This window comes from Camelina sativa, chromosome 11 (assembly GCF_000633955.1).
Source record: "Camelina sativa cultivar DH55 chromosome 11, Cs, whole genome shotgun sequence".
In the NCBI taxonomy this organism is placed as follows: domain Eukaryota; kingdom Viridiplantae; phylum Streptophyta; class Magnoliopsida; order Brassicales; family Brassicaceae; genus Camelina; species Camelina sativa.
The window spans coordinates 11,094,966-11,105,344 of NC_025695.1; the positions used below are offsets into that span (position 1 = coordinate 11,094,966).

Sequence of the window (10,379 nt, forward strand, 5' to 3'; positions counted from 1 at the left end):
ACAAAATTGTAAACGTGAATGTGTAACAAGAAGAGAAAGAGTAAGTACGTACGTGCTATTATTATAAGGGGAAAGGACTCAGTAAGATAAGAAAAAGTCTTAAAGTGATTCCCTTCCCATGCAAATAGAAGAGCTGACACTCTGACACTTCACACATTCCTTTCTTTCTAAGCAAAGAAAAAAATTTTGAGTCAAAAAAGAAATAAAACTAATTTTTGTTTTCATAATTTTTTTTTTACCTACCCATAGACGCCATTTCATTACTTATTTATTTTAACACGTGATGTATAATTATACTAACTTGTTTGTCCAAAAAAAAAAATTATTATACTAACTTTTGTTAACCCTCCCATGAAAAATGATTCAGTTCAGTTAATTACTGATACACAGTTTTGTTACCATCATGTTTTTAAACCACGCAGAAAAGTTCGATCATGTATAAGTTATAACCATCATTGATGATTTAATGTGGACTTATCTCAAGTTTTTATCTTCCTTCTGGTTTTTAAAATTACGTCACGTGGAGGCCTTTTGTTTAAAGGTAATAATGGGGAGTTAAAAAAAAACCTAAATTACGAAAGTGTTGCATAAAATAAAGAACTGGATTTAGGTGATGACACAATTTAACAACAATGAATATGTAGTCATGTTAGTGAAAACTAAATTAGTAAAAATAGTAAATACTGTAAAAATAAAACTAAACTATCCAAACAACTAAATATTTGTTGAGTAAAAATATAAAAGAGCTTAAATCATTGCTATAACTTGCAAGTCTTTGGAAGTACACGGCCGACACAATAGACAATCATTTCAACTAAGTAACTTTTAGTCCACTCCAATCAACTTCACCGGTTAAGCTGACAATTTCCACCCTACGGATTATCTTCTCTTTTCCAAAGTTAACATTTTCCCCCATATTATGAGAAGACTAGTGGACAATAAAAATTTATAGTACATCTCGCCATCTCGGAACATCCTTTAATACGGTCCTCGATCATTTCAGTAAGTCAAATATTTGGGGAAAATTCGAACTCGTTGGCAATAAAAAAAAAATCAGTTAGTTAACCAAAAAAAAAAAATCAGTTTATTCATCATCTTTTTAAGACGAATCTCGAACTAATTTTATACTTGATTATCTAACTTTAGAGTTTAATATTTGTATCTTATCAATTTTTTCACGTACTCAGAAAATGAATTAATTAGGATAAGATTACGGAAAGCAAAATAGAATGTTACTATATAAAAAAAAAAGTTATCCAGTGTTTTAAAATAGAACTTTGTACGTGAAAAATGCATTTTTGATTGTTAGTAATTCATGTGGACAAATTTGTTTTTCTTTTTGTTGGAGTAAATCAGTTACAAGAAGTGGATGAGGATGAAACAGCTTTGGTCAACTAATTACAACGTAACTTGGAAAAAGACGTTCCACGTAAAAAAAGACTAATCAACCTTTGTCTTCTCCTCCCGACATGGCCCGTACAAATCTAATCCTTTTCCCTCGACCCTTTTATCCATTTCTTTAATACTAAAAACAAACCATTAAGCTATATGAATATATATACTTCTCTCTTGAGTTCTGAATCTCAACAAACTCAATCATCAAATAAACTAAACTAAAGAAAACAAAATGGGAAACTGCATAGGAACGAAGACGTCGTGCTCCGGAGACGAGTGTGAATCATTAAACAAGAAGAGAAGAAGAAGATCCACTGCCGTGTTTCACGACGACGACGAAGACGGAGAGAAACTGCTCGGAGAAACAAGCAGCGAGATGTCATCGAGTTCTTCAACGTCTTTTGGAAGAAGGGAGATTAAGATAAGGATGACGAAGAAAGAACTTGAAGATCTCATGAGAAACATTGGTTTGAAGGGTTTGACGGCGGAAGAGATACTTTCTAAGTTAATTTTCGACGGTGGAGATCAAATCGGTTTCTCTGCCGTCGATTTAACTAATCACCACCAGCCGTGGAAACCGGCGTTACAAAGCATACCGGAGAACGATTAATGTTCTTTTCTCGTTTTAGTTTTTTTTGTTTTGTTTTTGTTTGGGTTTGATTAATTAGAAAAAGCTGAGTTTGATGTGTGTGTGTCCTAAATTTGACCCTCCCTCGATCGGTGATTTAAGCTAATTGAAATTATGTACATGTCTATTTTGTAATTAATTTTTAAGACTCATTAAGGATGTGTGTAAGCATGTACTTGTCGGCATCAAATGTGAACATTTCACATTCGAATCCTATATGCAAAACTCAAATAATACTTTTGAATCTTTAACCAATATGTAGTTTATTATCCTACAGTAAAGATGAAATAGTTAAAAAAAAGTTATAGTCAAATCGGTCATCATACAACGTGGAAGAACAGTTTCATTTCATTAACACGTTACCTGAAGAATCTATAATTATATATACACCTAGATAATTACGGCACACGGTAACGTTGATTCCACGTCGAGCATCTTAGTATTGTCGACTAGTCAGAGAGTTAACTATTCCATCATTTGCAAAGTCACCTGAAAAAAATATTAAGATGCTTACGTGAAAGTTGGATTTAAGTATTTATTGAGTTGTCGATTCATGTCATTTTTAGCCTTGTATGTGTTATGCATAGATCATTCAAATGACCCCGACCCCATAAGGAAGATGTAGGTTAAATTTCACTTGCTCCAAGTTGACGACGCTTTTGTTTGTTGTTAATTTGGAACTGTTAGATTTTGCTAGATGAACAACTAATAAGATAAAGTCACGTGTAAAGAGATAACCGCATTTACTATTTTGTGATGTAAAGATGAGTGCCGTAGGACAATTGTTCGGTCACTATAACAAAATCTTAAAACTAATTTCACATATGATCATTTAAATAATCTCATCGTTATATACATATGCTAGGTACTTATGTGAGTGGTGACAAAAGATGGAACCAGCGGAGGGAAGATGAAAGCACTCGGACTCTCAAACCTATAAAGGCCCCAAAAGGTTAAGAAAATGTCCAATGCACTAGGATTTCAACTAATAATATAGGGAAATATATGTAATATATTAAAAAAAATAGTCCAAAGTTAAATATGAATGCATAGATTGTACCTCAATTTTATCTTTATGCTATTTGTTCAATTTGCTATAAAAAAAGTTTTATAACAATTTTTTCCCCCAACCAAACCTTTAAAACAAATAGAAACAACGAGTTAAGTTCCAACCAATTTAGAATCATTCATATCATTTAGTGTTATGTTTTTCTATATCAGAGTATCAGTTTTACCTACTTAAACATAATTGGTAAAATGAAAAAACAGACAGAAACATATAAAGAATCAAAAACATTAAAAGGGAAAATAAAACTTACATTGAAATTTCAAAACATAATAAAAAAATGTTGTGCCATTCTATATGCCATTCATATAAAGAGGCACATTCTTTACTTTTGGACGACAACAAAGATACGGTATAGAATTTGTTATGCCACGATCGTTACAGTCAAATAATAATAAAAAATTTGTGTAACAATCACGTTCACGTGTCGATATTGAAAATTAGTTAAATTCTAACTAATAATAGTACTGACTCACGTGGGAAAAAAAACAAATTGACATTTGACGTTATAACCAAATCAACCCACATAGTTTAACCAACTCATAATCCGCCAGTGTTTACCTTATTATTATGAACTTTTTTCAAGGTTTCCGTATTTATACGAAATATGGAAGACGGAAATTATTTTTGTCCAAAACATTGAAATTACTTGATACGAAAACAGAGATAATAAATTTTTAGAAAAACAATTGTAAGTGTAAAATGAAAAAATTCTGTTAAAAGATAAACTGGGAGATCTCTATGACTAGAACCTAGCCTAAATGCAACCGACTTAAACCGCCTGATTAATCTGAAGTTGCTCTCTTACTTTTAAAATACTACATTTTTGTGTTTTATATAATTAATTAAAATACTTCATTCTTTTTGTTTTGTATAATTAATCATTCACAATATTTCAATATTTGTCATAGTTGATTCGACCCCATCATCAGTCTTCACCTATCAGACCGAGAGCAAGAACAAAAAAGAAAAAGAAAAAAGGTAAGACACCTTTTTTTTGACAAACTAAAAGGCTTTATGTTTCTTATCTTCATTTTGATTATTTCAAAAACCCAACAGATCCTTACATCTTCACCCAACCCACCCCAAGTTCCTCAGTCTTTTTTAAAAAAACAAACCATTTTCTTGCTTTTGTTCTCAGTAACATTTTATAGTCATTGATTAAACCAAACAAAAAACACCTAAACCTATGGATGTGACAAATGAGACCATGGAGAGAACCGATCTCCGGCGGCCATTGGTGGATCCGACGGTGGACACAGAAAAGAGACCTCCATTGGACGTCGGGCTCGAGAGCGTGTTAATGGAGAGTAGCTTGTCGTACCGGAGGCGTATATACTTAGGCGCGTGTATCGAGTTGAAACTACTTTCCCGGTTGGCTCTTCCGGCGATACTTATCTATTTAGTCAACAGCGGAATGAGTGTTTCCACTCGTATCTTCGCCGGTCATGTTGGCGGTCAGGAACTCGCCGCCGTGTCCCTCGGAAACAGCTGCTTCAATCTCGTCTATGGCCTTATGGTACGTTTTTCGTTACCGTACGCATGTGTGGAGACATTTAGGATATTTGTATATCCTATTATTATATTCACTTGATATTAGTTGGAAGTTAAAAAATTAAAAATTTGCCTTTAGTGTGTTTACATCGAAAATTATTTACCTAATTATAACGGACCACACGTTTATTTCGTTAAGGACTATCAGCCAGTACGACACTGTCTTTCACATTTTATCAAGCAAAATCACACCTAATTAATAAAAATGTTTATGATAGACAACACGTTTCTCGTCTCGTTTATTTTGCAAGTTATTTTTTTTGAACTTTATTGTGTGCTCTTTAATTAACAAACAAATACAGTATATTATTATTGTGTGCTTCGGAATAGAAGTCAAATATTTATGATTCTCTATTTGTATTGTAGTGCATAACTGAGCTTTCTCTTTTGTTTTTGCTCATGGGAGCTATTTGTTTACCTTTCTTTTCTAATAAGATTGAATATTACTACTTTCTATACTGCTTTCTCTTATCTTATAGAATTTTAAAAAGTGTTCTACGTTCTATTGTTTAGTAATTTACACTACTTTTTTATCCCTACGATCGATCCCACCCGCCAGCTTCACACGATCGGTCGCTCACTAATTGGAGTCGCTTTTACACTTTTCCGACCCTAAAGTTAGAGAAAAGCTTCGAGAATGACTATAAAAAATATTGCTTAGAGGGTTATGCAGATGCATATGTTTTAGAGTGTTTGATTATGTGTTTTTTTTAAGTATTGTTGTTGGTTTGATTTCTGATAAATGATGAACAAACTTGTTATTTATTATAAGTTAATTACCTGACCTACAAAAACAGTTACATGACTTACGTTTGGATACAAGTATATCCGAAATATGTGGTAGAATGATCTGTCCACATGTTGGCTTCATGCAGTAACCACTTATACAGTTGGTAGGGCGCATTAGTTTTTTCCATTTTTGTAACACGCCCCCAAATATTTGCGTGACTAGGGTCTGCGTAGGTTGTCACAGTGATGTTCTCTCGTACTCTTTTCTTCAAAAGATGCGGCTATCATAACCAGATATGTATGCACAAAATAATCCATTTTGTTATGTGCTTCAAAACAAATAGTATTTTATGAGGAAAAGCTCTTAACAAAACAAATAGTATAAGAATTTGACTTATAAGTATACAACTACCCAATAGTTGTTACCGTTTTTAGACTATATAAACAATTTCTACATTTAGAACATAAAGGTATATATGTGTCATGTCTCATGTGTGTATAATTAAGCTTTTTCCTTTTTGGCTTTATCATGTTTTTTTATAGTTGGGTATGGGTAGTGCTGTCGAGACACTATGTGGACAAGCATATGGTGCCCACCGGTATGACATGCTTGGGATCTATCTCCAAAGAGCAACAATTGTCCTTGCTCTAGTTGGCTTACCCATGACAATACTATACACCTTCTCGTACCCGATTCTTATCCTCTTAGGCGAGCCTAAAACAGTGTCCTACATGGGATCCATGTACATCGCCGGACTCATCCCTCAGATCTTCGCTTACGCCGTAAACTTCACGGTCCAAAAGTTCCTCCAAGCGCAGAGCGTGGTATCCCCCAGCGCGTACATCTCAGCCGTCGCACTCCTCCTCCAGATATCGCTGACGTGGGTCGCCGTATATGTAATGAACATGGGTCTTATGGGCATAGCTTATGTTCTTACTATCTCTTGGTGGGTCATAGTTGGGGCACAGAGTTTTTACATAGCTGTTAGTCCGAGGTTCAGACACACGTGGACTAGTTTTAGTTGGACATCGTTCCATGGTCTTTGGAGTTTCTTCAAACTATCTGCTGGCTCTGCTGTTATGATTTGTCTGGAAATGTGGTATTCGCAGATTCTTGTTCTTCTCGCCGGTTTGCTTAAAGATCCAACACGCTCGCTTGATTCTCTCTCCATATGGTAAAGTCCACTAATTAGTATCATTTCTGTTATTTTATTGTGTTGACCCTTTTTTAATTGAGGTTTTTAAGATAATACTTATCTATCAAAAAAATAAACATATAAATAAAAAGGAAGGTCAACTCAATTTTGCGATGTTTACATGATTACATCGAAACCTCACTATCTTCTTATGTTGGGGATAGAGAGTGCACTTGATTACTTATTTTTATTTTTCCTTTCTTATTATCATTATTCATTAGAATTGCTCTTTAAGGAAACAAATAGTTATAATTATAAAAAAAAAATTGCTGAAACTTAAATACAAACAAATATTGGAACCTACAACTATTTTTCTTTTATCTAACATTTTGTTTTGTTTTTGCGGCATGTCAATTTCAGCATTATCCTTCATGGTTTCCGTTGGTTTCAACGCGGCTGCAAGGTTTGCATTATTTGTCAACCAAACGTTGCTAAAGATGAAACATGATTTTTTATTAAACAAAAGATTATATGACATTGACAGCGTACGAACTAGTAATGAGCTTGGAGCAGGAAATCCGAAATCAGCCTTGTTCTCTACATGGACGGCGACTTTTGTTTCCTTCGTGATCTCCGTGGCGGAGGCACTCGCCGTGATATGGTCACGTGATTACATTAGCTACATTTTCACGTCGGACGTTCACGTGGCTGAAGCCGTCTCGGAGCTCTGTCCTTTTCTCGCCGTCACCATCATTCTCAACGGAATCCAACCTGTCTTGTCCGGTATACATAATAGTAAAGATAACACAGACAATTATTTAGCCAAAACGGGAGAAAACGAGGCATATTCACCGAACCGGGTGTAACAAATTTTGGTTTGGTATTGTTTGTAGGAGTGGCAGTGGGATGTGGATGGCAGACATACGTGGCATATGTGAACGTTGGTTGTTACTATATTGTTGGTATTCCCGTTGTGATGAAACCATGGACGGCTCAACCAAAACAGAAGGACCTGAGGAGCAGCTTGAACCTGAGGAAGCATCGAAGGATCAGCTTGAATCAGAGGAAGCACTGGAAGAACAACTTGTACCAGTAGCGGAAGAAGCACTAATCGTCCCGACGGGTCCTATAACAAGGTCACGGTCCAAGAGGTTCAACCAAAACATTAGTGGACTACTCAAGGAGCTGTACAAGAAGCTAGAAGACGTGGCTCAAACCACTTTCACCATGCTCACAGCTCAAGGAGCTCGGTAAAGGGTAAAGTGTTGCTTTGGTGCTCTTTTTCCCTTGGTCAAGTTTTGTCCCATTGGGTTTTCTTGACAAGGTTTTTAATGAGGCCTAAGTAACATTTTTAACCCCCTTTGCCAGCCCAAGTCGTGGTCCAAAGCCCATTACAAAGCTTTGGCCCATTTTCTATCTCTTTCTCATTCAAACTTTGCATTTATTGTTTTGTCATTTCCTAGACATCTTGCATGAGCTTGAACTTGAACTTGCAAGGTTGTCTAGGGTTTTCTCTTCTCTATCTCGTCCCNCTAATGGTACATTTGAAGAGTAAACAATTACCAGCTGAAAAGGAGTCAAAATTAATGCCAAATATCGATGGACCGTTCACAATGCTCAAACAAATCAACAACGATGCCTACCAACTCAACCTCCAAGGTAAGTACAAAGTTAGTGGCAGTTTCAACGTTTCTGATCTTTTTCCTTCTTGTGCAGATAATTCGGATTTGAGGTCAAATCCTTTTTAAGTGGGAGAGGATGATGAAACCATGGACGGCTCAACCAAACCAGAAGGACCTGAGGAGCAGCTTGAACCTGAGGAAGCATCGGAGGACCAGCTTAAACCAGAGGAAGCACCGGAAGAACAGCTTGTACCAGCGGAAGCAGCGGAAGAAGCACTAATCGTCCCGGCGGGTCCTATAACAAGGTCACGGTCCAAGAGGTTCAACCAAGACATTAGTGGACTACTCAAGGAGCTGGACAAGAAGCTAGAAGACGTGGCTCAAACCACTTTCACCATGCTCACAGCTCAAGGAGCTCGGTAAAGGGTAAAGTGTTGCTTTGGTGCTCTTTTTCCCTTGGTCAAGTTTTGTCCCATTGGGTTTTCTTGACAAGGTTTTTAATGAGGCCTAAGTAACATTTTTAACCCCCTTTGCCAGCCCAAGTCGTGGTCCAAAGCCCATTACAAAGCTTTGGCCCATTTTCTATCTCTTTCTCATTCAAACTTTGCATTTATTGTTTTGTCATTTCCTAGACATCTTGCATGAGCTTGAACTTGAACTTGCAAGGTTGTCTAGGGTTTTCTCTTCTCTATCTCGTCCCTCCCTTCTCCTATTTAAATACCATGTATCTCTTCTTTGTAAACCATCAAACATTTTAATCAAAAACTTCTTTCTACTTGTTTGATATGAGGAGTGTGTAATATCTTCTCAACTTGTTTTCTTCTTAGTGTGTCATATCTAAGTTGGATTCGAGCCTGAAGTCTAAGAGATTTCCATCTCTCTTGGAAGTTCATTTCAATCCCCTTTTCATCCGCTGCATCATTTCACCATTCCATCTCTTTCAATCCGCTCCATAAACCACCCCTTCACCTTCCATTTGATCAATCTATTGTATCTTCGATCCATTTATCATCATCAATCCATCCGATCATCTTCAAGACCTTGCAAGTGTATTCTTGGGAGCAGATTCCTTGCCAGGAGTCTATCATGTGGTATCAGAGCAACCACTCTGCAACCAGGTTTTGAATTCCAATCGTCACTTTTTGTATTTTTCAGATCAGTCGCTTCGTCTTACAAGAGTTTTATAAAATGTTTTACTCGTTCAAAAATTACAAACTCAACTGTTTTGGAACCAGGAACGAGTCTAGTATTTTTAAAAATTGATTTGAGAATTTTTGGACTCGTTTTCATAATTTTCCCAGATCTGTTTTCATTTACGCGTTTTTGGAACTATTTACTGGTGGATCTTTGTTTTCTTTGCAGGTACCATGGTGACGTCGGAAGAGAAAGAGTCATCTACATCCAGTCTTGAAAGGAGGATTCTTAAGACTGTCACGACCATGCTTGATGCAAGATTTGGCGCTCTACACTTGAATCAAACCAACCCGGAAGCAAATCAGCGTCAAAGGCAACACCAGGATCTTAAACCCAAGCCACCAGATGACACATCTAGATCAACCTGGAGCAGCTTACAGAAAACCTCTCATACTCCCAAATCTAAATCTGTGATTCATTCTAAAATCTCTTTAGCTCATAAACTCTATAAATTTGCAGGAAAAGGAGATTACCTTGAATGGGAGAAACACATGGAGGATTGGTTCTACTACAAGGATATCCCAGGAAATGAGAAATTAGCTTTTGCACTTACCCAACTCACAGGAGACGCTTACAAATGGTGGTTGCAAGAAGTTGATGACCGTTGGTATTACAAGGAGCCAAATATCACAATGTGGAGAGATCTTAAGAAGCTTCTAAGGAACAAGTATGCTCCACAAGCGCTACACCGTGCTTCCCAAGCCAATGTCACAATCCAAGCAGTTCCTGAAAAGAAATCCGTCAAAGTACCAGACCAAAAGAAAAACCCAACATCTGTGGAGGCTAAGGCGCAATCAGATCTTCTTGAGGCATTAACCGAGTACATTAAATTTGAAAAGATGGATACTAAGTCAACATCTCAACCAAAGAAGGTCCCTGAACAGATTATCGTTCAAGAGCAAAGTCTAGAGCCATCGCTTGAATCATGTAGTGAACCGAAGCAATGTAAGTCTTCTACACTTTCAAAATCCAAGGAAATAACTGTTCAAAGTTTAGAAAATTCTAATTCTTGTATGATGCACTTGTCTTTGCCTAAAAATGTTGAGATAGGTACA

General features: G+C 36.4%; 2 protein-coding genes across 2 annotated transcripts; both read left to right on the forward strand.

The window, feature by feature from the left end:
• On the forward strand, window positions 1,473-2,198 carry LOC104722849. The gene has a single exon (XM_010441098.2). The coding sequence runs from the start codon at window positions 1,628-1,630 to the stop codon at window positions 2,003-2,005; it is 378 nt and encodes a 125-aa protein (XP_010439400.1). The 5' UTR covers window positions 1,473-1,627; the 3' UTR covers window positions 2,006-2,198.
• On the forward strand, window positions 4,057-8,030 carry LOC104722850 (protein DETOXIFICATION 39-like). The gene is made up of 5 exons (XM_019232257.1): window positions 4,057-4,608; window positions 5,916-6,546; window positions 6,914-6,971; window positions 7,053-7,291; window positions 7,402-8,030. The coding sequence occupies exons 1-5, from the start codon at window positions 4,279-4,281 to the stop codon at window positions 7,602-7,604; spliced, it is 1,461 nt and encodes a 486-aa protein (XP_019087802.1). The 5' UTR covers window positions 4,057-4,278; the 3' UTR covers window positions 7,605-8,030.